This window comes from Pelodiscus sinensis, chromosome 9 (genome assembly GCF_052426305.1).
Source record: "Pelodiscus sinensis isolate ZL-2025 chromosome 9, ASM5242630v1, whole genome shotgun sequence".
NCBI classification, from domain to species: domain Eukaryota; kingdom Metazoa; phylum Chordata; order Testudines; family Trionychidae; genus Pelodiscus; species Pelodiscus sinensis.
In genome coordinates this window covers 67,784,484-67,810,856 of record NC_143060.1, presented here as the reverse complement: position 1 = coordinate 67,810,856, position 26,373 = coordinate 67,784,484, and the positions used below count along the sequence as shown (strand labels likewise).

Sequence of the window (26,373 nt, the reverse complement as noted above, 5' to 3'; positions counted from 1 at the left end):
CCCCTCGCACGCTGCCCCTCGCACGCTGCCGACTCTCCAGCCCCTCGCACGCCGCCAGCTCTCCAGCCCCTTGCACATTGCCCCTTGCACGCCGACTCTCCTACCCCTCGCACGCTGCCCTTTGCACGCCGCTGATGCTCCAGCCCCTTGCACGCTGCTGACTCTCCAGCCCCTCGCACGCCGCCAGCTCTCCAGCCCCTTGCACGCCGTTGACTCCCCAGCCCCTCGCACGCTGCCCCTCGCACGCCGCCGACTCTCCAGCGTCTCACACGCTGCCCCTTGCACGCCACCGACTCTCCTACCCCTCGAACGCCGCCCTTTGCACGCCGCTGACTCTCCAGCCCCGCACATGCCGCCGACAGATTTTTTAACAGATTTTTTAGATAAAGGAAATGCAGTGGATCTAATCTACCTTGACTTTAGTAAGGCATTTGATACAGTACCACATGAGGAATAGTCATACTGAAAGATGAACTGTCAGGCTGGAGGAAGGTTACTAGCAGAGTTCCTCAGGGATCAGTTTTGGGGCCAATTTTAGTTAATCTTTTTATCGCTGATCTTGGCACCAAAAGTGGAAGTGTCCTGATAAAATCTGCGGATGACACAAAGTTGGGAGCTATTGCCAATTCAGAAAAGGATCGGGATATCATACAGGAAGATCTGGATGATCTTGTAAATTGGAGTGATAGCAATAGGATGAAATTGAATAGTGAGAAGTGTAAGGTTATGCATTTAGGGATTAACAACAAGAATTTTAGTTATAAGCTGGGGACACATCAGTTGGAAGTAACGGAGGAGGAGAAGGACCTCGGAGTCCTGGTTGATTATAGAATGACTATGAGTCGCCATTGTGACATGGCCGTGAAAAAGGCTAATACGATCTTGGGATGTATTAGGCGAGGTATTTCCAGTAGGGATAAGGAGGTGTTAGTGCCATTATACAAGGCATTGGTGAGACCCCATTAGGAATACTGTGTGCAGTTCTGGTCTTCCATGTTTAAGAAGGATGAATTCAAACTGGAACAGGTACAAAGAAGGGCCACTAGGATGATCTGAGGAATGGAAAACCTGTCTTATGAAAGGAGACTCAAGGAGCTTGGCTTTACTTTAACCAAAAGAAGGCCGAGGGGGGACATGATTGCTCTCTTTAAATATATGAGAGGGATAAATACCAGGGAGGGAGAGGAATTATTTAAGATTAATACCAATGTGGACACAAGAACAAATGGATATAAGCTGGCTAGTAGGAAGTTTAGACTTGAGATTAGATGAAGGTTGAGGTTCTGGAACGGCCTTCCAAGGGAAGTAGCGGGGACAAAAGATCTATCTGGCGTCAAGATTAAACTAGATGGCTACGTCTAGACTGGCCCCATTACGAAATAGCCATGCTAATTTCCAACTTTGGAATAGGGAAATCCGCAGGGGATTTAAATATCCCCCGCGGGATTTAAATAAACACGTCCCCCGCTTTTTTTCCGGCTTGGGGAAAAGCCGGAAAAAAGCGTCTAGACTGGCGCAATCCTCCGGAATAAAGCCCTTTTCCAGAGGATCTCTCCACGCCACCGACTCTCCCGCCCCTCCGCACGCCGCCCCTCGCATGCCAGCCACATTCCAGGCCATCCGCACGCTACCCCTCGCACGCCTGACTCTCCAGCCCCTCCGCACGCTGCCCTTCGCATGCCAGCCACATTCCAGGCCATCCGCACGCTACCCCTCGCACGCCTGACTCTCCAGCCCCTCCGCACGCTGCCCTTCGCATGCCAGCCACATTCCAGGCCATCCGCACGCTACCCCTCGCACGCCTGACTCTCCAGCCCCTCCGCATTGCCAAGTGGACCCTTGTGGGCAGCTGGTCGGTGCTCCCCAGCCCAGGTAGCTGCTGTCCACTCTCAGGGGCAGGGCTGTAGCCGGCAGCCGCAGGGAGGAGGGCGCCGGGCTGCCGGCGAGACCTGCCGTGCCCAAGGTGGCTTAATGGTGAATTGCGACACTCACACGTAGCAGGCCCACGGGGGCGAACGCTCATCCGCCCCACTGCAGGGAGCTCAGGCCCAGCCACCCCGCCCCTACCACCCCCCCATCACTGCCCTCCCCTCCCCCACCCCTACCATCCCCACCGCCCCCTCCCAGCCCCGCTCCCCCCTCCGGCCCCACCATCCTCGCCCCACCGCCCCCCCGGCCCTGCCATCCTAGCCGCCTCCCCGTCCCGGCGCACCTCTGTGTCCAGGCAGCGTCCGGAGTCCTTCCCCACGGCGTCGAGATCCGTCACCCCGCGGCTGAAGTCCGGGCTGCGGCCGCCTGGCGCGGGGATCTCCACGGCGTCGAGGTCCGTCTCCTCCGCGGGGGCAGCCGCCGCCTCAGCTCTGGGCAGGGAGCAGGCTGGCAGGGGAGAAGGGCGACGCTGCAGCCCAGCACGGCTGCTGGCTGGGGAACGCCCCCAGAGCCCCCCAGCCCGGCCCATTGCGTGGGGGCCCCGAACGCCTGCAGCTCGCCGGGACCACGGCCCCCCGGAGGAGCCCCCGCCCGTACCTGGCACGCCCGTGTCCTCGCTGTCGCCATCCTCCCGCTCAGCCGCGTCCTGCTGCAGGCTCAGCTTGTGGCAGACCTCGAAGGCCTGGCCCACGGTGCGCACGATGCGCATGGCCTGGCTCTGGGGGGAGACAGGGGCTGTGGGATCGACTGCGGGGGCCCGGGGCCCAGCCACGAAGGGAGAGCTTTCACCCTGCGCACGGGAACAGAACGGCCAGGCTGGGTCGGAGCAAAGGTCCCTCCAGCCCCAGGCAGAGAACAGGGCAGGGAACCCCACGTCTGCCACGTGCGTCCAGCCTGCCTGTGGCCTGCCGTGCCGTGGGCCCGATGCAGCCTGCGCAGCCCGGAACTGGCCCACGCGGGGGCTGCCCCAGTGCAGTAGCCTGAGGCCAGGGGGAGGCGCCTGCTCCCGGCCACAGGAGCGCTGGGGAAGGGGCCTGACCCAACTGCGGCAGGGCCATGGCCCTGAGCTGTGCGGGGGGTTGCCAGGCAGCAGCCAGGCACTGGAGTTTCTGGCCTCCGGCCCCGCTCCGAGCGCGTCTCCACTGGCACCAGGCCTTAGCCCAGCGCGGGCCAAGGGCCCTGCCCTAAGGGGTCTGGCTCCTGCACATACAAACCAGCTGGCAGCTTCCCAGAGCACGGCCCTGGCCTGCTGCCCCCCGCCCCCCCCAGCATCGGCACCCTGCCCTGCCCGGGGGCTTGCGGCGCGCGCGGGGCTGAGCCGTGGGGGATGGCGCAAAGAGGCCCCATGGGCCGTGCCCAGCATGTGGTGGCTGCGGGAGGCTGGGCCAGCCCCGGGGGCTCTGGGCAGTGTGTCCTGCCCCTCGCCAGTCCCAAGGCCAGGCACTCTGGGGGCGCTGGAGGGAGAATTGGAAGCTCTGGGGTCTTCAAGAGGCGCCGTTCCCAGGACCTCCCCATGGGCAGGGCATGCTGGAGCCGCCCGTCCTGCCCCCTCCCAGGCACCCCACAGCCCTGTGGCCGGTACCTTCTTCTTGGACTTGAAGACGTTGCACCGGAAGACGTCGCTGGAGCTGTCCCTGGCGATGTAGCTGAAGATCTTCAGGTCCTGGGAGTCGTGGGACACGTAGAATATCCTGCCAGGAGAGAGGGGAGGGACGGGGTCTCAGCGGGCCGGGGGCCTGCCCAGCTTCCCGCCCACCCCACCGCCCCCACCAGCGCTGGCCGGGGCCACACATCACCCAGCCGGCAGCTCGTCCCATCAGTGACCCACGGGGACTGGGCCCCACAGACCCTGCCAGTGCCCCCACCTGGCCAGCAGTGCCTGAGGTGTCGGGGAGGAGGCCAGAGGAGCAGCCGGCTGCTCTGCCCACCGCAAGCCAAGGCCGGCAGCGAGGTGCCCGCAGGGGCTGGCCAGGGGCCGGCTATGGCAGCCAGAGCACACAGACCTGCCTGGCTCCGCCACAGCTGCTGGGAGCGCAGGTCTCCATGCCCAGCAGGTGCAAGGCTGCTCCACTCCCTGCCCCCAGTGGCAGCTCTAACCCCTGCTCGAGAACGGTTCTCCCTCCCGCCGGCTCCTGCAGGCGTCGGCGACTCTCGGACCAGCGCCGATCCAGCTGCCCGTCTGGGGGCCAATGTGTGTGGGGGGGAGGGGTCCAAAATTCCAGAGCCTGCACCACAGAAGTGCTCTCCGGGACTCGACGGGCAGCAGCATGTGAGAGCCTGCAACCCCAGGGCAGCGGTTGGGCAGCGGCGGGGGGGGGGCACCCAGGGCAGCGGCTGGGCAGCGTCGGGGGGGGGGCCCACCCAGGGCAGCGGCTGGGCAGCGTCGGGGGGGGGCCCACCCAGGGCAGCGGCTGGGCAGCGTCGGGGGGGGGGGCCCACCCAGGGCAGCGGCTGGGCAGCGTCGGGGGGGGGGCCCACCCAGGGCAGCGGCTGGGCAGCGTCGGGGGGGGGCCCACCCAGGGCAGCGGCTGGGCAGCGTCTGGGCAGCGTCAGGGGGGGGCCCACCCAGGGCAGCGTCTGGGCAGCGTCGGGGGGGGGCCCACCCAGGCCAGCGTCTGGGCAGCGTCGGGGGGGGCCCCACCCAGGGCAGCGGCTGGGCAGCGTCGGGGGGGCCCACCCAGGGCAGCGGCTGGGCAGCGTCGGGGGGGGCCCCACCCAGGGCAGCGGCTGGGCAGCGTCGGGGGGGGCCCCACCCAGGGCAGCGGCTGGGCAGCGTCGGGGGGGGGGGCCCACCCAGGGCAGCGGCTGGGCAGCGTCGGGGGGGGGCCCACCCAGGGCAGCGGCTGGGCAGCGTCTGGGCAGCGTCGGGGGGGGCCCCACCCAGGGCAGCGGCTGGGCAGCGTCGGGGGGGGCCCCACCCAGGGCAGCGGCTGGGCAGCGTCGGGGGGGGCCCCACCCAGGGCAGCGGCTGGGCAGCGTCGGGGGGGCCCACCCAGGGCAGCGGCTGGGCAGCGTCGGGGGGGGGCCCACCCAGGGCAGCGGCTGGGCAGCGTCGGGGGGGGCCCACCCAGGGCAGCGGCTGGGCAGCGTCGGGGGGGGGCCCACCCAGGGCAGCGGCTGGGCAGCGTCGGGGGGGCCCACCCAGGGCAGCGGCTGGGCAGTGTCGGGGGGGGGCCCACCCAGGGCAGCGGCTGGGCAGTGTCGGGGGGGGGCCCACCCAGGGCAGCGGCTGGGCAGCGTCGGGGGGGGGGGCCCACCCAGGGCAGCGGCTGGGCAGCGTCGGGGGGGGGGCCCACCCAGGGCAGCGGCTGGGCAGCGTCGGGGGGGGCCCCACCCAGGGCAGCGGCTGGGCAGCGTCGGGGGGGGGGAGCCACCCAGGGCAGCGGCTGGGCAGCGTCGGGGGGGGGCCCACCCAGGGCAGCGGCTGGGCAGCGTCGGGGGGGGGCCCACCCAGGGCAGCGGCTGGGCAGCGTCGGGGGGGGGCCCACCCAGGGCAGCGGCTGGGCAGCGTCGGGGGGGCCCACCCAGGGCAGCGGCTGGGCAGTGTCGGGGGGGGGCCCACCCAGGGCAGCGGCTGGGCAGTGTCGGGGGGGGGCCCACCCAGGGCAGCGGCTGGGCAGCGTCGGGGGGGGGGGCCCACCCAGGGCAGCGGCTGGGCAGCGTCGGGGGGGGCCCCACCCAGGGCAGCGGCTGGGCAGCGTCGGGGGAGCCCACCCAGGGCAGCGGCTGGGCAGCGTCGGGGGGGGGGGCCCACCCAGGGCAGCGGCTGGGCAGCGTCGGGGGGGGGGGCCCACCCAGGGCAGCGGCTGGGCAGCGTCGGGGGGGGGGCCCACCCAGGGCAGCGGCTGGGCAGCGTCGGGGGGGGCCCCACCCAGGGCAGCGGCTGGGCAGCGTCGGGGGAGCCCACCCAGGGCAGCGGCTGGGCAGCGTCGGGGGGGGGCTCACCCAGGGCAGTGGCTGGGCAGCGTTGGGGGGGGCACCCAGGGCAGTGTCGGGGGGGCCCACCCAGGGCAGTGTCGGGGGGGCCCACCCAGGGCAGTGGCTGGGCAGTGTCGGGGGGGCCCACCCAGGGCAGCGGCTGGGCAGTGTCGGGGGGGGGCCCACCCAGGGCAGCGGCTGGGCAGCGTCGGGGGGGGGCCCCACCCAGGGCAGCGGCTGGGCAGCGTCGGGGGGGGCCCACCCAGGGCAGCGGCTGGGCAGCGTCGGGGGGGCCCACCCAGGGCAGCGGCTGGGCAGCGTCGGGGGGGCCCACCCAGGGCAGCGGCTGGGCAGCGTCGGGGGGGGCCCACCCAGGGCAGCGGCTGGGCAGTGTCGGGGGGGCCCACCCAGGGCAGCGGCTGGGCAGCGTCGGGGGGGCCCACCCAGGGCAGCGGCTGGGCAGCGTCGGGGGGGGCCCACCCAGGGCAGCGGCTGGGCAGTGTCGGGGGGGCCCACCCAGGGCAGCGGCTGGGCAGTGTCGGGGGGGCCCACCCAGGGCAGCGGCTGGGCAGTGTCGGGGGGGCCCACCCAGGGCAGCGGCTGGGCAGCGTCGGGGGGGGGGCCCACCCAGGGCAGCGGCTGGGCAGCGTCGGGGGGGGCCCACCCAGGGCAGTGTCGGGGGGGCCCACCCAGGGCAGTGGCTGGGCAGTGTCGGGGGGGCCCACCCAGGGCAGCGGCTGGGCAGCGTCGGGGGGGGGGGCCCACCCAGGGCAGCGGCTGGGCAGCGTCGGGGGGGGCCCCACCCAGGGCAGCGGCTGGGCAGCGTCGGGGGAGCCCACCCAGGGCAGCGGCTGGGCAGCGTCGGGGGGGGGGGCCCACCCAGGGCAGCGGCTGGGCAGCGTCGGGGGGGGGGGCCCACCCAGGGCAGCGGCTGGGCAGTGTCGGGGGGGGGCCCACCCAGGGCAGCGGCTGGGCAGTGTCGGGGGGGGGCCCACCCAGGGCAGCGGCTGGGCAGCGTCGGGGGGGGGGGGCCCACCCAGGGCAGCGGCTGGGCAGCGTCGGGGGGGGCCCCACCCAGGGCAGCGGCTGGGCAGCGTCGGGGGAGCCCACCCAGGGCAGCGGCTGGGCAGCGTCGGGGGGGGGGGCCCACCCAGGGCAGCGGCTGGGCAGCGTCGGGGGGGGGGGCCCACCCAGGGCAGCGGCTGGGCAGCGTCGGGGGGGGGGGCCCACCCAGGGCAGCGGCTGGGCAGCGTCGGGGGGGGGGCCACCCAGGGCAGCGGCTGGGCAGCGTCGGGGGGGGCCCCACCCAGGGCAGCGGCTGGGCAGCGTCGGGGGAGCCCACCCAGGGCAGCGGCTGGGCAGCGTCGGGGGGGGGCTCACCCAGGGCAGTGGCTGGGCAGCGTTGGGGGGGGCACCCAGGGCAGTGTCGGGGGGGCCCACCCAGGGCAGTGTCGGGGGGGCCCACCCAGGGCAGTGGCTGGGCAGTGTCGGGGGGGCCCACCCAGGGCAGCGGCTGGGCAGTGTCGGGGGGGGGCCCACCCAGGGCAGCGGCTGGGCAGCGTCGGGGGGGGGCCCCACCCAGGGCAGCGGCTGGGCAGCGTCGGGGGGGGCCCACCCAGGGCAGCGGCTGGGCAGCGTCGGGGGGGCCCACCCAGGGCAGCGGCTGGGCAGCGTCGGGGGGGCCCACCCAGGGCAGCGGCTGGGCAGCGTCGGGGGGGGCCCACCCAGGGCAGCGGCTGGGCAGTGTCGGGGGGGCCCACCCAGGGCAGCGGCTGGGCAGCGTCGGGGGGGCCCACCCAGGGCAGCGGCTGGGCAGTGTCGGGGGGGCCCACCCAGGGCAGCGGCTGGGCAGTGTCGGGGGGGCCCACCCAGGGCAGCGGCTGGGCAGCGTCGGGGGGGGGGGCCCACCCAGGGCAGCGGCTGGGCAGCGTCGGGGGGGGCCCACCCAGGGCAGCGGCTGGGCAGCGTCGGGGGGGGGGGCCCACCCAGGGCAGCGGCTGGGCAGCGTCGGGGGGGCCCCACCCAGGGCAGCGGCTGGGCAGTGTCGGGGGGGCCCACCCAGGGCAGCGGCTGGGCAGTGTCGGGGGGGGGCCCACCCAGGGCAGCGGCTGGGCAGCGTCGGGGGGGGGCCCCACCCAGGGCAGCGGCTGGGCAGCGTCGGGGGGGGCCCACCCAGGGCAGCGGCTGGGCAGCGTCGGGGGGGGCCCACCCAGGGCAGCGGCTGGGCAGTGTCGGGGGGGCCCACCCAGGGCAGCGGCTGGGCAGCGTCGGGGGGGGCCCACCCAGGGCAGCGGCTGGGCAGCGTCGGGGGGGGCCCACCCAGGGCAGCGGCTGGGCAGCGTCGGGGGGGGCCCACTCAGGGCAGCGGCTGGGCAGCGTCGGGGGGGGCCCACCCAGGGCAGCGGCTGGGCAGCGTCGGGGGGGGCCCACCCAGGGCAGCGGCTGGGCAGCGTCGGGGGGGGAGCCAGAGCCACCTCCAGGGGCTCTTACCTGTAGATGGGATCCTGCATGAGCAGCATGTTGCTCTCGTCCCAGGCCCAGTCTCTTTTCTGCAACAGAGGCAGCTGTCAGCGAGGCCCCGGACGCGGAGCCGGCCAGGCGCAGCTGGGAGCCCCGCCCAGGGCTGCGTGGGGTTAGGCGCCTGGGCAAAGGGAGGGCGGCAGGAGGAAGGGCACAAACCCGGGGCCGGGGCGGAGACAAGCCATCAGCCCCACGGCCCGGCCAGGCCCAGGAGGGCTGGGACAGGACTCACGGCTACACGGGCAGAGCCACTCGCCTTCTTCTTCAGCAGCACCTTCACCCCGTCCACCGACACCAGCAGGCTCACCTTCTTCTTCTTCACACTCTTGGCTTTGAACTCGTACTGGGGGCAAGAGCAAGGCCAGTGACCCCCGCGCCGCCGGCACCGCACCCGCCTGGGCGGAGGGCAAGGGGGCTTCTCGCGGCCGAGACCCACGGATACCCAGGCACTGGAGCGCCCGGGGCAGCCGCCAGGCCAGTGTCCGGCGCCGGACGCGCCGTGACTCCTTTCGGGGAGATGGGGGTTCCTTGCCCGTTTTAGCGCACAGCCTCGGAGAAAGATGCAGCAAACCCAGGGTCGGGCCCTGCCCCGCAGGGTCACCGGCTGGCCTGCAGCACTTGCTCCCCGTCAGCCCCCCGGACGGCCGCGACCAGCGGCTACTGCAGCCAGTGACACCGTAGGGGCTGGGCTCCCGTCACTACAGCCCCAAGCTCCAGAGAGCGACCATCACCCGGGCGCGGCGGCGCGAGGGACACGGGCCCGGGGCGGCCGCGCTCACAGGCCCGGCCTTCTCTGCGCAGCCTCGTCCTCCGCCAGGGGCCAGCTGCAGCCAGACGCACCAGTGGGGTTTCCCCGTGGATCTCCCACATGGACCCACTCGGGGAAGCCTTGATTTCCACACCCCAGGAACATCGGCGCCTCATTCTCAGCAGCAGCCACGCACTTCCCGTCCCCCGCGGGGCATCGTGAGGGGCTGCAGCCCGGGCTCTCGTGGTCTCAGCACGGCGCAGTGTGGAGCAATCGCAGCAGCCTTATGACTCCATGGCCGCAGGGCCGCTGCAGGTCGCTGATGCCTACGGCCTGGCATGGCGGAGCTGCCATCTCACAGGCCCCAGCCTGCAGCCTGGCCTTTCAGCCCTGCCTTACTCATCTCCCCAGGATACTCATCACCCTGATTACGTGGCACTCATCCGTGGCCATCATCCTGCGGCTCCTCGCCACGGAGCTCTGACCCGCCTGGATACACACCAGGCAGATGCGCAGATTGGCTACGCTGACCAGGCCAGAGGCCACGAGAACCAGGTCACAGGGCCGCGTGGCCAGTGGGGCAGCAGGGTGGCCAGTGGGGTGGAGCTGGATCTGCGGGCCTGGGGATGCGCAGAGGGATCTCTAGGGAGATGTGGCACAGCAGGAGAACCCCCTGGCGCTAACTCAGAGCCACCAAGGGGGCGTGGCTGGTGGCAACCCAGCGGAGGCTCTCCCACTGGAGGGTGCAGCTGGGGCGTGGCAGGCGCCCAGCAGGGGGCGGTTAACCTGCCAGCTAGTTTAGGGGGGTTTACACCCCTCGTTACTTGACTAAATCCCAGGGGACGCTGGGCGGCCTCGTGAGCGACGGGTTCACCTCCGAGCCAGCCGCCGAGCGTCCATGAGCAGCGGGGCCTGCGGGTAGAAAGCGAGGAGGGGCGCAGCTCGACAGGGCAAGTGTGCGAGTGGCAAGTGGGAGCGCAGCGCCGCTGCACCCCGGCGCCAGCAGGGCGTGTCCCGGGGCGCCCTTCCGTGGGGGAGGAACAGCTGGGGGCAGGTCTGAACGGCATGGGAAAGCCTGCAGTGGGGGCACAAGGCACCAGGGCGCAGGGGCCAGCGTGCCGCAGCACCTACTTTAGAGTCCTGAATTTACGGAGAGTGGGAAAACGTTCTCGGCTCAGTCCCCTGCACTCCAGCGCAGGAGGGGCCATCTCCCTCTCCTGGCACACGCTCGCCCGCACACCCTAGAAATCTGCCACGGCCAGCTCAGGCCCCGCGAGCTCCGACCCCTCCTTTGGGGGAAGCTGGGCCGGTGCTAGCAAACCGCCCGCTATGAACACGACAGGCTGCAGAAGCAAAGGAGCTGGCCTGCGTAACGGGGAACCTCTCGGGGGGCTAGCCAGAGCCGCCAGCGAGAGGTGCAGACAGACCCAGTGGAACGGGCGACTCGGCCGGAGGATGCGACTTGAGAAAGGTGATTCCCAGCCTCCTGGCCTGGGAAAGGACAGAGCGAGGCTAGCCCTCTGCCCGGGACCCGGGGCTCCCTCGCTCTCCACCCGACAAACCGCACCAAAGAAACCGCAGCTGGAGCCCAGGACACACAGAGGTGCAGGGCAAAGCCTGGATTTCCCACGCACGACGGCTCCTCCGGGGCTTTGGTGGCATCGAAACCAGAGGCTCCCAACCTTCCCCAGCATGTTCAATTCTACCGTCCCCCCAGACGTAGAGCCGTGCCTGTGGCCTTCCCGAGCCGTGGGACCTGCCGGCCCCCGTAGGTGTATTTCCACTTCTAGGCTACCCTTTCCGCCGACCCTGCAGTTCCGCCGCAGGCCACCAGGGGTCTGCAGACCACAGGCTGGGCCACTGGTCGGCTCCGGGGCGCCCATGCTGTCCGGGGACACTGGCTTTTGCACTAGCCCTGCCAGGAAGGCAGCCTGGCTCCAGAGCCACGGAGACGGAAAGCAGGGCAGATGGTGGCCTGTTCCAGAGGCCGGGGTACGTCGTAGCGGGTTACGAACGGCAGTGCGAGCAGAAACCCCTTGCGTTACGTGGCACCAGCTCCCCAGGGGTCAATTAGCCAGACACGCCTGAGCATCCCCAGTCTTATCGGCCATAAATGCAGGGCACAGCGAACTGCAGGCCCGGGCAGCCTGGTCGCAGGTTTAATGATTCCAAGAAGCCCGGGTCCGCCACAGACGGATTTGACAGAGACCTGCCAGTGCTGGGCTCCTAGCCTGGGGAGGACCCCGTCGAGTTCCTGTCACGCAAGCCATTCCCTGTGTTAACGTGGCTGTGAGGGGCCCTGATTCAGCAACGCACAAGCACACGCCACAGGCCCTGCTGCACTGCCCTCTCTCTAGTGGGGGACAGCCACGGCTCTGGCAAAGTCTCCAGCTTGTATCGCCAGCGACGTGACATCAGAAATGCCGGGGCGATCTACACAAGACCTGGGTGACACCTGCAGACTGATGGCTGCAAAATTCAGTAAAATAAACACAAAGAAATAATCCGGACCTGCTGCAGCCCAGCGATTGCTCCTCTTACCGTGCAAGCGTCTTTACACAACCACCATTCCAGGACAGCACGTCCCACGCGGCTCCCGCACCACCCTCAGAGAATTCCACAAAGCCCTGGCTGGGAGGCATCGCTCTCTGCTGCCCGAACGGTACCAAACGAGACACACCACACACGACTGCTCACCGGGAACCGCTACGTGGCCACGTGGCACTGCCGCTCCCCAGAGCCCGGACCAGGAAACGCCACCGTTTGTCAGCGAGAGCCCCAGTCCATGTAGCTACTTCCCAGCCGCCAGGAGGCGGAGCAGCCATTGACCCCGACCCAAGGCACTGGAGATGCAGGGGCGATGGGGCGGCTCTGCAGACACACGCGATCTGTACGGCCAACTGCCCTCCCCCGCTGGAGCCCAGGTTCCAAGAACGAGCAGCTGCGGTGGGAGGCGCAGCGGGAGCGCTCAGCGATGGGACCGTCAGCAAAAGGCAACAGCACAGAGGCCGTTAACCGCTCCGGGGGCTCTTCTGAAAGCCGGCCCTACGAGCGCACTCGGGGGATGGTGCATCTCTGCGGCTCAGGGCAGGCGCCCCGCCACGGGACACCAGGGCAGGCCGGCGCCCCGCGGGATCTGCAGGAGGGCCGGCCGGCCAGTGCCTCTGGGACTTTGGGGGACACTGAACGGGAGCAGAGACAATGTCGGGCGCAGACAGCTCAGCCCCGCGGGATCTGCAGGAGGGCCGGCCGGCCAGTGCCTCTGGGACTTTGGGGGACACTGAACGGGAGCAGAGTCAATGTCGGGCGCAGACAGCTCAGCCCCGCGGGATCGGCAGGAGGGCCGGCCGGCCAGTGCCTCTGGGACTTTGGGGGACACTGAACGGGAGCAGAGACAATGTCGGGCGCAGACAGCTCAGCCCCGCGGAGATCGGCAGCGTGGCAGGGGCAGGAGCAAGCCCCTTGCCTGCGGCCGGCAAGGCTGGGCCCCGTCAGACAGACACAGGCCCGCCAGAGCCCCATGCGGGAGGAAAGGGGCGAACGCTGCACGTGGGGAGCAGGGGCACTCAGCTGCAGAAGGAAATCCCCCCTTGCTCTTCGCAGCAGACTGGAGGCTGCAGTGAGAAACCTCCAAGGGATGGCACCTCCCCAGCCCCTCAGGGCAGCTCCCACGGATCTGGACGCTCCCTCTGGCAGAGGGCATGGAGCGCCTGGGAACAGACTCTACCGCAGGCCCTCGGCCAGGCCTGGAGCCAGTGACACTCAGCTCTAGGCTCTGCTCCCCACTGCCCTGGGCCCTCCAGAGCCAGCAGCTGAGAGCTGCGACCCGTCGCCCTGGGACCAGGCCAGGCGGGGGCTGACACAGGCAAGCAGCAGCCGCTCCGCCAGGCCTGCCGCCAGGACGGAGCCCCTCTCCTGCACCTGGCTCCATCTCCCCCGCGACCAGCTCCGTCCTTCGGTGCTCACCTGCCGGGCGCGGGCCTGCGAGCACCGATGTCCAGTACAGCGCCCGTCCCTGAGCCGGCGGGGAGCCTGCCGCTGCCCGAGGACGGAGACCAGCCGGCCGGGTTCTGCCAGGCAGGTCGGCGCCACGCAGCTCCTGAGGCGCGGCCTGTCAACCCCCTTCGACAGGCCCCCGGCTCCTTTGCGCCACCTCTCAGCCCCGGCGGGCGCGTCCTCGCCGCCAAACGGCCCCGCTCACGTTCACGGATTCACTCACTCGCTCTCCCCCGGCCCGAAGGCCAATTCGCTTTTAACCCGGCCTGGCTCCACCACGCCCGGCCCCAGCCCTGCAGCTCTCGGCGCTGGCGCCCATGGCACTGCCCTTTCCCGGGCCACCTCCCCACGGCAGCCGTCCCACCGAGCCCGGCTCCTCCACCCACCCAGAGCGCCCCACAAGGTGCAGGCAGGAGCCGGTGACTGCCCAGCGGCCTGGGAAACCTGTCCCAGCTCAGAGCTTCCCACGGCTCTGCAGGCCGAGGCAGGGAGGCAGCCGGGCTAGCGCATGGTCCCCACTCCCCACCGTGGCATGCCACTGCTGCGTTAGGGGAGACCGGCGCGGCCGCCACACAGGTGGAGCAACAGAGCGCGACAAGGAACGAGCCCCCTTCGCCGAGCGTCCCTCAGCCCAGCCCCGCCCCGGCGGTTCAGCGGGGGCGAGACACATTCTGCCTAACTCGCTCCTGTCGGCGTCACGTTTCACAGGCTCTTCGGGAACCCACCCACATCTAAGGGGGTCGTCTTGGTGCGCAGTCCCAGGTGCCTTGGGCCTGGCGTCCGGAGGCGAGGCCCAACCCCCCGTCTGGGGGTGCGAAACGGCTCTGCGGGCTGCGGCAGACAGCCGGCCTGGCGGGCAAGGGGATGCAGCCCCGCACGCCACATCTTCCCTCCCTGGGCCGCATCGCCCCGCTCACAGGCACAGTGACACTGGTGGAATGGTTCCCCCGTGGCACCGACAGACCGGCATACCCGCATCACACGAACAGCTGCGCCCAGTTACCCTGCTTCACACCTGCCTGGACCAGCCCTCGTCTGCCACACAGGAACAGCTCTGTCAGCTAGCTTTGTGTTTCTCCTGGTGGTGCACAGTCGCACATGCCTTGGTGCACAGAACAAAACTTATTCCACGCAAGGATGGAAAAGATGACAGGGAACATTGCCTGGGGCACTGTCACCTAACACAGGGCCTGGCTGTGCAGTACCAGATGGTCCCAGCAGCTCTCAGCTGCCCTTCTCCTCTCACAAACATTGTCCCCAGTTACAATGGCAGGCTACAGCCAGCTGAGCTAGCAGAACGGGCCATGGGCCAAGGCTGAAGTGCCCCACAAAGCCAGGGACCCCAGGCTGGGAACGGCGGGGGAGGGCAGGCCAGAAGGGCCCTCGGGCCAGGAACCCCCCTCGGACGTAGCGGGCACTGTACTGTCCCTTGAGGCAACGTGCGTGCGGGGGGGCCAGGCAGGAGCCAGAGAATCCGGGAAGTGTCGGGGCCAGGCAGCTGCTGACGCAGGTGAGGGTGAAAGGTCCCGCGGCGCGCTCGACACAGCACGCTTCCTGCCCTGCCCGGCCAGAACTGCGGCTGGGCTGGGGCCAGGGGAGGGGAGGCATGTGCTCTGCCGGTGGGAGGGGCCGGCTCTCTGGGCGGGCGCCGGAGCCAGCCCAGCCGCCTCTCACTGCCAGGCTGGGGCTGCAGCCGGCCGTGCGAAGCCAAGGGGGCAAGCGGGGGCTGAACGAGCAGGCGCTGCTGGGAGCCCGGCCCAGGGAACACCCCACCCTGGCACTCCCCTCCACCCACCCCCGGCAGCTCCCAGCAGGGACCAGCACGCCACGTCCCCAAGGGCTGGCCGGGAGCACGGCCACGCGGTAACTGGGCCCAGCGCTCAGCCCCGCGCACTCCAGGGGCTCGGGAGCACCGACCTGCCTGCGCGTGGCCAGTGCGTTCCCAAGCTGCGCGGGGACCAGACGCCAGCGCGTGGAAACTGGGCACCCACCCAAGGCAGCTTTGACAGTCCTAGGCTGCTCCCAGGTTCCAGCGAGCCGCCCCCCCCCCTCCCGGCCGGCCCTCCAGCCGCCCTCCCCCGGCCAGCCCATGCCCAGCGCAGGCGGGTGGCCAGGCCACCCTTCAGGCAATGGGGTTCCTGGGGGGGAAGCGCCTGGGAGACTCCACTCTGCCAGCTAGCCTCTGGGCACACAAGCCGCCCCCCAGCTGCCCACGGGTACAAGCTTGGACTGTGAGAGCAGGACTCTGGCGGGGGCTCGGACCCTGCCCGGCCGGCAGAGCTGGCTCCGCTGTGGCACTGGCGGCACCGCGGGCGCGAGAACAGAACTCTGGAGCAGAGGGTCTCTGCGGGGGGAGGGTGGAAAAGCCTCGCAAGGACCGTGCGAGGGAGCTGAAGCGTTTACACCCCCCAGCAGCCGCCCTGTCTCCTTCCTCATTTTTCCAAACCCCTCCCACTGGGCACCAGTCACTCTGCCCGTCCGCAGTGGAAACAGCCAAGGGCAGCCTTTTATGGGCACGTCGCCCGGCCCCGCCGCAGCGTGGAGCCCACCAGCCAGGCCAGCGGGGCGACAGCTGGGCTGCGTCAGAGCCATGCACAGCTGACGCGTGCACTGGTGACAATCAGCAGGTGCCGTAGTGAGCGCCGTGCTCGCTGGAGGGAGAGGGAGCCCGTCTCTGCTGTCTCAGGGTGCCCCCCATGCTCTGTCCAAATCCCGGACAGCATCCCCCGCAGGGGAGCGGAGGCAGCAACGCCAGGGCAGCCTTCCTGGCACTGGTGCCCATGCCAGTGGGGGGGCGGGCCATCAGTCGCCAGTGAGAACGTCTGTCCATGCCCAGTCTCCTCACGCTGCATGCAAATTGTCTCTAGAGGAAGGGTGGTAATTGGCTGAATTTTCTCAGCTCTCAGCATGTTACCTGAACCATGGACTATCTGCCCTGCCCTGCCCAGCCCCACAATCCGGGAAGGCCTCGCGGGCAAACAGCCTCTCGCTCCACATCTGATCCGTCACCCTCAGCCCCAAAGGAAACCTGCTGGCGGCTTTCGAAAGACACGCCTGGGAGTTACACCCCACCCCGCCGCCAGCCTCACACACACACACAGAGCAAGTGTGTGTAAGACACACAAAGGGCAGGGGAAGCCGACTGACCACATGGGGAAATGGCTGTGTGGAACGTGCTCGCGCGCGCGCACACACACACACACACACACACACACCCCCGACAGAGCCCGAGATCCGGGTTTGATTCCCAGGCGCCCAGTGATCGCCGGCTGGGTGCTGTCTGGAGCAGCGAAAGCGGCACCGGTGATATCGACTTACTCCCGGACCAGAGCCCCCCTCATTCTGACTCCACCCCTTGCACAGGAAACCCCTGGTGTCGTCAGCGCCTTCCCTCGGGCTGCCATTCATTTTGTTCAAGGAGGGGTGAAGTTGATTCCGTTTTGGTTTAGTCCTCCAAAAATCCCCCCTCCCCTCAGGCGTCCATACGCATCCGGGCTCCTTTCCCTCCGTCACAGCCAGACCAGAGAGGAAGTTGCGCTTGAATTCAGCCCCCGAAGCTCAGCCAGAATCGACCGAGGCGGTTTACCTGCGAGCCCGGGTTTATCGCCACCATGAAACTGTGGCTCGACAGCTGCACCCCCAGCAAGTGGGGGATTGAAGAGACGGAAGGGCAGGCTGGCCCCCGGTGCAGCAGCGGCGTTTGGGACCGGCCCAAGCCAGCAGCCGCGCCCTCCAGCGCAGGCCCCTTGCGACACTTACCCGGATTCTCCGCATCGCAGTCACAATCTCCACCCTGCTGTTTGGCCGCGGCACATCCAGGCTTCCAACGTACTGGGGAAAAAGGGGGGGATTAGCATAGCTCCCACGCCTATGGAACTGCACAGAGCGCAGGGACTTTCCGCCAGCCGCCCCCTGCCGACGAGAACCACTGCTCCTTAGGGCCGGTCTACGTCACGAGTCCCGTCTGGACCTTTGGCTTCACCCCCCGGCCCTACCTCTCCCATTGCAGAATCTCCTCCCAGTCTCCCTAGGCGGAGTCGCTACAGCCCTCGCCCCATGGACTGGCCTGCAGAGCCTGTCTGCAGATGGTTCCTTCGCCCCTCATTTCCCTGGCTGCTAAAAAAAGTGAGTTTCTGATTCTGACTCAATGTGCCAACCCTCAGCGTCCAGCCACTGGCTCCTGTCAGGCTCTTGCCCCTTTGCTCCGACATCGCTTCCCCACAAAGGCGCTTGTCGGAGATGCCCAAGTCACCCCTTAAAACGGCCCTGGCCTGGCTCTCCCTCCCAGGCAGCCCCCCGCCACGTCTGCAGCTCTTTGCTGAGCTCCTTCCAGCAGGATGCCAGAACTGGCCCCCGCGCCCAGTGCCGGTCTCAGCGCTGCACACAGCTCAGCGGTCAGCCGCCCCCAAGGCCTGCGCGTCGGGTACCACAACACCCCGCTGGGATGTTCCATCACCACCTCCAGGTCCCCGAGACGAGGACTGTGAGGTGGACGTGTGGGCTGGGGCGCGCGGTCGGCCAGCCCGGCGGAGCGAACGTCACTCTGTACTGAGCCAGCGCGGTTCGGCCAAACCTCCGCCAGGTCCTGAAGGAACGCAGATGGAAACGGCCGAACTTCTAACTGCTTTGAAACCAGCTTCTGCCCCAGCCGACGGGAGCACGGCTAACGTGACGACCTTTCCGTAAAGGCTCCAGAGGTGAGCCCAGCAATCCCAGGCCGGCAAGCCCGACTTCAGGCCCAGGAGACCACAGAAAGATGGAATCGTAGAACTGGAAGGGCCCTCGCGAGGCCAGACACCTGCCCTCCTGGCGGGACCCAGCACCGCCTAGACCATCCCTGACGGGCGTGTGTCCAGCCTGCTCTTCAATAGCTCTCGAGACCGGGACTCCACAGCCTCCCTGGGCAATTTAGTCCAGTGTTTAACCACCCGACAGGAAGTTCTTCCTGAGAGCCAACCTAACTCTCCCTGCTGCAATGTAATGGCTGAAGCTATAACCAAGAGCAGCACTGGCAGACACAGAGATGAACGTAATTTGCTGGGGAAGAGTCGACATCAAGGGCTACCCGGCCTCCCCACTCCGCTAGAGTTCTTTGAGGGGCCAACAAGCACGTGGACAAGGGGGACCCTGCGGATCCAGATACTTCGATTCCGAGAACGCCTTCCGAAAGGTCCCTCACCGAAAGCTCTTAAGCAAGCCAGCGGTCCCGGGGTCAGAGAGAAGGCTGGCTCACGGCTCAGCGACTGGCTGGAAGACAGCATAGGAAGGGATGGCCAGCTCTCAGAATGGAGAGTTCATTAGTGGGGACCCCCAGCAGTCTGTGCTGAGGCCAGTTCTACTCCTCAGATTCATAAGCGATCTGGAAAAGGGGGTGCACAGCGAGGGGGGCAAAATCTGGGGACAATCCTGAGAGTATTTTTCTAGGTAGAGCGCTGGCGGTGAAGTGTTACAGATGGATCTCACAACACTGGGCGCCCGGGCAACACAGCGCCAGACGAAATTCAATGCTGATAAGTGCAACGCAAGGCACGTCAGAATCCCAACTCTGCACAGAACATAGCAGGATCCCAATCGGCTGTTCGCGAGATCTTGGGGTCATTGTGGATACAGAAATTCATGATATGCCCACACCTTAAATATTGTGTGCAGATCTGGCCACTCCATCTCACAAAGATCTATTGGAATTGGAAAAGGTACAGAAAACGGCCACAAATGATTAGAGATGTGGAACAGATTCCATTGAGGAGAGGTTAAGAAGACAGGGACTTGTCAGGCTGGAAGAGAGACAACTACAGGGATATGATAGAGGTCTCTAAAATCATGAGTGGTGTGGAGAAAGGAAATAAGGACGAGTTAGGGTCTCATAATGCCAGAACTAGGGGTCACCAAATGAAATAGGCACAGACTTAGAAACAAGCCAAAGGAAGCATTTTGTCACATAATGCAGTCAACCTGTGGAACTCCTTGCCAGAGGATGTTGTGAAGGCCAAGACTAAAACAGGGTTCAAAAAAGAGCTAGATAAGTTCAGAGGACAGGTTCATCAGTGGCTGTTAGCCAGGCTGGGCAGGGAGGGTGTCCCTAGCCTCTGTCAGAGGGAGGGAATGGGTGACAGGATCACCTGATGTTCACCTGTTCTGTTCATCCCCTCAAGGGCCCCGGGCATTGGCTGTATCAGAAGACAGGACACATGGTTCTGACCCAGCGTGGCTGTTCTAAACATTCCTCGCGTTTCCGTTTGTTGAGGAACACCAGGCGGGATACTCCTGAGCAGTCACACCACAAGTCTAGACCCTCTCCCTCGGTCGCCTGACCCCCACCCGGCCGAGAGCCCAGGACAGTCACCGTGAAGCCGGCGCCAGTGGGAAGCGATGCCCACAGCTACATGCGGGCGAGAGCCGCTTGCTCAGAACAGCACCAGCTCCCCGGGAAGGCCAGGAGGAACGTGGAGTCCAAAGGTGCCGTGGCAGCTGGAAGCTGACGTTGATCAGAGAAGGAAGGACGGGGCAGAGGTGCTTCCAGCCAGGCAGTGTGCAAGGAAACACGAGCCCTCCTCAGCTTCTTCACACCTGGGACTTTGCACGTTTCACCCCTGCACCAGCGCAGGCTCCAGCTCCTCCGCTACCTACCCAGCGGCTTCCTTCTGCCACGGCCCAATGGCCAACTCGCTTCCTGTGCTAGTGAGGCTGGAAACCAGGATTTTCCCCATGAAAAACGTCACGGAAAAGCCCCAGCTGCTTCCCGGGGCTGGAACTCTGGAAGGCGGACTCCAGCGCAGAAGTGCTGGCCGGGAGGGAGCCTGGCAGCGCACAGGGAGCCCGCCCCTTGCATCGCCAAGTCCCCAGCACTTCCCTCAGGTCTGGCTCTGCAGCGCAAAGCTCTGGAAGCAGCTGGCCTGGCGGGCAGAGATGAGCTGGGCCATCCACTCCCCGCAGGGCACAGTGCCAGACAGCCCCTGGGGCATGGGAATGCTGCCCTCGCCCAGGCTGGCTGGGGCAGCCCCATGGCCCTGCGTGGGAAGCCCCCAGCGCCCGCAGGCAGCCAGATTCACCCCTGCCCGGGGGCTCGCCCCCCTAGGCTGAGCAGGGCAGCCACACTCCCCAGGGAGCACAGACCCGCCTGCCCCTCACCCCGGGAGGGCTCAGCCTTTGCTGGGGGTTGGGGCACATCAGGGACTTGCCCGTTTCCGCCAGCAGCTGCCCGGGCCTCTGTGCGCTTGCCCTGGGACAGAGCCCGACGTGCCCCCGCAGGGCTCTGATGGGCCCCTTTCCAGGAAGCACCCGGGAGCCCTGCCCTGCTTGGGGGCTGCTCCTGCCCAGGCTGGGGAAGGGAGCCAGGCAGACTGCTTGTGACACAGCTGGGCCACCGGGCGGGTGCCTGGCTGCTGGGTAACCCTAGAATCCAGGGGGAGCACGGTGCGTCCATAAATACCCCCCCGGAAGGGTAAGGAGCTGACAGCGCATTGCTGGAGCAACCCTCCCCCGCAGGGCCCTACGCCCTGCCTCAACCTGTCGCTTAGTCGCAGCGAAATGCAGCCATCCCTGGGGGGCAGCGCGTCACCTGCTGACAGCACAGCAACATCCACAGCAGCTCTGGGCCAAGGGGACTGGACAAGAGCACAAGGCAACCCCCGGGGCTGCAGCCTGGCTGGGACGCTGAACGAGGCTCCTCCGCACTTCAGGGACGTGCCCGGGCGCTCCCGAGCCTGGAGATCAGGACGTGTTTGCACCCCAGTCGAAAGCTGGCCTGGCCCTTTGCTGAGAGCTCCCCCCGCGACACCCGGCCAGGGACCCCCACGGCACTGGGACGGGGTTACCTGCAGCCGGCTGACCGCAGGCGAGAGTGAACAAAGGAACCCGGGGAACGCACAGCTCGCTTCCCATTCAGCGGATCTGCACGGCCCCCTTTTGCCCCCTTCCTCCCCTCCCCCGCCTGCACGGCCCCCTTCCCTCCCCTCCCCCGCCCGCCCGGCCCCCGGCCCCCTCCCCCCCCCGCCCGCCCGGCCCCCTTTCCTCCCCTCCCCCGCCCGCCCGGCCCCCCCTTCCTCCCCTCCCCCGCCCGCCCGGCCCCCTTTCCTCCCCTCCCCCGCCCGCCCGGCCCCCTCCCCCGCCTCCTCCCCTCCCCCCCGCCCACACTGCCCCCTTTCCTCCCCTCCCCCGCCCGCAGGGCCCCCTTTCCTCCCCTCCCCCGCCCGCAGGGCCCCCCCTCCCCTCCCCCGCCCGCACGGCCCCCTTTCCTCCCCTCCCCCGCCCGCAGGGCCCCCTTTCCTCCCCTCCCCCGCCCGCACGGCCCCCTTTCCTCCCCTCCCCCTTGTTAGCACCCTGGCTTTCCCGGGATTAGGTGCCGGTGCCTATGACATGGCACACTGTTTCCTGGGGTATGAATCATAATGCTTAAATTAAGCGATAAGACAACAGGGCATAAAATCTGGAGCAATGGCTGGTTCCCAACTGACCGGCGCGGCCCCGCGCTCCCCCAGCTCTGAATCTGTTTGCAGCAGCACTGCAGCGCTCAGGAGCCCTGGCTCACTTTAGATTTTGTTAATTAAAAAGGCCCTTCCCCCAGCAAGCACCCCCGACCGTCCAGGCCCGGTGTCAGCCGGCACGCCAGCCCCCATTGCCAAGGTGCACCCCCTTCCAACGCCGTTCAGGACGGAGCCTGTGGCAGTCACGGCGGCCGTGTCGGGAGCACGCGTGGCGAACGCTGCTCGGCCGGCCCAGGTCCCACCACGGCGCTGTGCTCTGGGGCTCTGGGGCTCTGCTCGGCCGGCCCAGGTCCCACCACGGCGCTGTGCTCTGGGGCTCTGGGGCTCTGCTCGGCCGGCCCAGGTCCCACCACGGCGCTGTGCTCTGGGGCTCTGCGGGCGGGGGGGACAGGCTCACAGGAAGCAGAGACCTTTCATCACAAACCAAACCCTGAAATCCAAGAACTGGGTTGGACAAAGAAAAGTCCAAGTTTTCGGCAGACCCACCCGCGTGCCCGAGCCCTTTCGGGGGAGCCCTCTGCTCCTTGGCCCTCCTAGAGGCACTGGCCTGTCCCTTCGGGCCCCCTCAGAAACGCGCGACAGGCGCTTGTCCCGGCCCCCCAAGGCAGCCAGGCTGGGGGCACACTCCCCCCCCCCCCCGCTCTGGGACTGCTCCAGCCCGGAATGCACTCCTCCCCCGGCGTCCCCAAGACTGGGGCCAGGACGCTGCTTGCTGGTCCCCTCCCCTCAGGGAGCGGGAGGGAAACCCAGCCTGCCCCTTCCTCTCCCTCCTGGCTGGGGAGGGCCGGGCAGAGCCCTGGGAGACACACAACTTGTATCCGCAGCTGCAAAACCGAGCGCGGATGTTGGATCCCCGGGGCTAGACGGGCTGGGCTCTAGGCAAGGGGCAGGCACGAGTGACCCCTGCCGGGAGCTTTCCTCTCGCTCCAGACAGTCCCACTAGCGCTGTGCTGTGCAGTCGGGGGGGGGGGGGGGGTACGGTGCACGCACATTAGCCCTGTGCTGTGCAGTCGGGGGGGGTACGGTGCACGCACACTAGCCCTGTGCTGTGCAGTCGGGGGGGGGGTACGGTGCACGCCCACTAGCGCCGTGCTGGGCAGTCGGGGGGGTACGGTGCACGCACACTAGCCCTGTGCTGTGCAGTCGGGGGGAGGGGGTACGGTGCACGCACACTAGCACCGTGCTGGGCAGTCGGGGGGGTACGGTGCACGCACACTAGCCCTGTGCTGTGCAGTCGGGGGGGGGGGGGTGCACGCACACTAGCCCTGTGCTGTGCAGTCGGGGGGGTACGGTGCACGCACACTAGCCCTGTGCTGTGCAGTCGGGGGGGGGGGGGGTACAGTGCACGCACACTAGCCCTGTGCTGTGCAGTCGGGGGGGGGTACGGTGCACGCACACTAGCCCTGTGCTGTGCAGTCGGGGGGGGGGGGGTACAGTGCACGCACACTAGCCCTGTGCTGTGCAGTCGGGGGGGGGGTACGGTGCACGCACACTAGCCCTGTGCTGTGCAGTCGGGGGGGTACGGTGCACGCACACTAGCCCTGTGCTGTGCAGTCGGGGGGGTACGGTGCACGCACACTAGCCCTGTGCTGTGCTGTGCAGTCGGGGGGGGTACGGTGCACGCCCACTAGCGCCGTGCTGGGCAGTCGGGGGGGGGGGTACGGTGCACGCACACTAGCCCTGTGCTGTGCAGTTGGGGGGGGGGGTACGGTGCACGCACACTAGCCCTGTGCTGTGCTGTGCAGTCGGGGGGGTACGGTGCACGCCCACTAGCGCCGTGCTGGGCAGTCGGGGGGGGGGGGGGGTACGGTGCACGCACACTAGCGCCATGCTGGGCAGTCGGGGGTGTATGGTGCACGCCCACTAGCGCCGTGCTGGGCAGCTGAGAAGGTGTACGGTGCACACCCACTAGCACCGTGCTGGGCAGTCGGGGGGGGGGGGTACGGTGCACGCACACTAGCCCTGTGCTGTGCAGTTGGGGGGGGGGTACGGTGCACGCACACTAGCCCTGTGCTGTGCTGTGCAGTCGGGGGGGTACGGTGCACGCCCACTAGCGCCGTGCTGGGCAGTCGGGGGGGGGGTACGGTGCACGCACACTAGCGCCATGCTGGGCAGTCGGGGGTGTATGGTGCACGCCCACTAGCGCCGTGCTGGGCAGCTGAGAAGGTGTACGGTGCACACCCACTAGCACCGTGCTGGGCAGTCGGGGGGGTACGGTGCACGCACACTAGCCCTGTGCTGTGCAGTTGGGGGGGGGTACGGTGCACGCACACTAGCCCTGTGCTGTGCAGTTGGGGGGGGGTACGGTGCACGCACACTAGCCCTGTGCTGTGCTGTGCAGTCGGGGGGGGGGTACGGTGCACGCCCACTAGCGCCGTGCTGGGCAGTCGGGGGGGGGTACGGTGCACGCACACTAGCCCTGTGCTGTGCTGTGCAGTCGGGGGGGGTACGGTGCACGCCCACTAGCACCGTGCTGGGCAGTCGGGGGGGGGTACGGTGCACGCCCACTAGCGCCGTGCTGGGCAGTCGGGGGGGGGTACGGTGCACGCCCACTAGCGCCGTGCTGGGCAGTCGGGGGGGTACGGTGCACGCACACTAGCCCTGTGCTGTGCTGTGCAGTCGGGGGGGTACGGTGCACGCCCACTAGCGCCGTGCTGGGCAGTCGGGGAGGGGGGGGTACGGTGCACGCACACTAGCGCCATGCTGGGCAGTCGGGGAGGGGGGGGTACGGTGCACGCACACTAGCGCCATGCTGGGCAGTCGGGGAGGGGGGGGTACGGTGCACGCACACTAGCGCCGTGCTGGGCAGCTGAGAAGGTGTACGGTGCACGCACACTAGCGCCGTGCTGGGCAGTCGGGGGTGTAAGGTGCACGCCCACTAGCGCCGTGCTGGGCAGCTGAGAAGGTGTACGGTGCACGCCCACTAGCGCCGTGCTGGGCAGTCGGGGGGGGGGTATTTCCTACTATTGGTTCCGCGTGCGGGCAGGAAGCCGTGTGGAATTCCTGGGTCGGTGCACGTTTTCACTGTATTCTTGGTTCCATACTTGCCGCCGGGTGGGGGACTGGTGCGGCTGCCCGCGGGCGTGTGCCAGGGATGGGAAGGTGCTTTTGAAAGAGGCGGGTCCCGCACTCGCTCTGCACAGTGCTAGGAGGCAGGATGCGGGCCCCACTAGTACACTGCGGGAGCCCTTGTCCCGCTGGGCAAGCAAACCGTTCCACTGCGGGCCCGTCATTCCTTAGAATCCGCCCACTAGGCGCCTCGGGACAGGGGCCCAGGCAGCCTGAGCCGGGGCCCGGGGCCCGCGCATTGCGAAGCGGCACGAGCAGCAAGCACCTGGGGTTTTTCCGCAGGGCTGGATGGAGCCGGTCTCGCTCGCTGTGGCGTGCGGCGAACACACACTGAACGCGCGGCTATAAATACATTGCCAACAGCTGCTCCTTTCGCTGCCAGCCAGCCCGCCGGGCTCTGACCGAACCACCCGCCTCATCCCACCGGCAGCAAAGGTCAGGGGTCAGGCAGTTTGACTCTGCGGCTGGTGGAAAGGCGCCAGAACCTCTCTCCACAGCCCTAAGAGACCGGTCCCAGCATTTTCAGGGGTACAGTATAACGGAAGGAGGCGGCGTCTCCCACGTCTGGGGGGCTACGTGAACGGGCGGGAGTCAATGCACATTTGTTTGCCAGGGCGGTTTCTCGAAGCCCAGGGGATGCCGCTGACACGCACACGCGTAGGGACGTGTGCAATGGGATCGGGTGTTCTCTGCCAGCTGCTGCCCAACAGCCATGCCCCTGCGCCCACTCCCCCGCTGGGAGCCGCGCTGAACTGCGTGGGGAACAACAGACGGGGAACCCCAGAACCTCTTCCTGGTGCTTGGCTGAGAGTTCACTCTTCTGTAGCAGCAGCTCTCGGAGGGCTGACGAGCTCGCTGCCCGGCTGCCGTGGGCTAGTGCCTGGATGGCAGCTGTCAGCGTGGAGAATCCGCCCCCGTGCCAGCGGTTACCGACCCTCGCCGTTAAAACGGGCGCCCTATCGGTCCAGCTACAGCTCCCGGCTGGCAGCCCGTCAGACCGTCTTCCACAGACGGAGCCCGTTTACTTAATGCTCGGCCCCAGGTAGGGACTGAGCCTGAGCCGTCACCCCGAACCGGCTCCTCCCGCTAACCCGGCAGAGCCCTTTGCACGTCGCTCCCAGGCACGTTTTCCACTCCTCGGAGCCCTCCCACCGTTAGCCACAGCCTGAGAATCTCACAATCCCAGGGCTGGCACAGACCTCACGGGGTCATCAAGTCCAGCCCCCGCCCAAGGCCGGCCCAATCCCAGCCTTCTTGAACTGTGGGTCCCAGAACCGGACCCAGGATCCCAGCAGCGGCCACCCTGCAGGCAGTGGGAAAGCAAGCTCTTGGCACCACTCCAAAGGCCCTGCCGATGCCTCCCAGAACTGGAATATCCACACAGCAATATCTCAGCTGCCTCTGCCGCCCACTGACAGGGCCACTGCTCCAGGTCACGTGGGAAAGTCCACATCCCAGCCACAGGGATAAGCGGAACACAGGTTTCATTGCCTGAACGCGGCAGCAGGGCTGGGCCGTGTAGGCCTGCAGGGGTTAAAGTTCGATTCCTCTAGGCCAGCCATGAACCCCGCAGGCAGAAACACCAGGTGTTCTTTATCAGATGGCCTTCATCAGCCACAGCCCCACGGCTAACTGAGAGCCAAGTGTGGGGTAAACAACACGACCTCGGTTCTCAGCCCCATGGGAATGTTGAAAGTGGCACTGAGCTGG

The 26,373-nt window shown here is 68.0% G+C and overlaps 1 protein-coding gene across 10 annotated transcripts in view; it reads right to left on the bottom strand.

The window, feature by feature from the left end:
- The window catches only part of NOS1AP (nitric oxide synthase 1 adaptor protein), a 58,633-nt gene that overhangs the window by 20,737 nt on the left and 11,523 nt on the right, over positions 1 to 26,373 (bottom strand). For 3 of the 10 annotated variants that reach the window (XR_016350297.1, XM_089780658.1, XM_089780650.1), the window contains exons 2-7: positions 16,871 to 16,942; positions 8,600 to 8,710; positions 8,338 to 8,396; positions 3,512 to 3,620; positions 2,527 to 2,719; positions 2,213 to 2,376 (exon numbers count right to left, since the gene is read on the bottom strand). Coding sequence is in view for 9 of the 10 variants with exons in the window: in XM_089780658.1 (XP_089636784.1) it covers positions 2,213 to 2,376; positions 2,527 to 2,719; positions 3,512 to 3,620; positions 8,338 to 8,396; positions 8,600 to 8,710; positions 16,871 to 16,942 (708 nt within the window). In the remaining variant the exon portion in view is untranslated. Of the gene's footprint in view, positions 1 to 2,212; positions 2,377 to 2,526; positions 2,720 to 3,511; positions 3,621 to 8,337; positions 8,397 to 8,526; positions 8,711 to 11,656; positions 11,737 to 11,812; positions 11,832 to 16,870; positions 16,943 to 26,373 lie in introns of those variants that run through there. The other 7 variants (XM_089780651.1, XM_089780652.1, XM_089780656.1 and 4 more) reach the window with 7 other exon arrangements.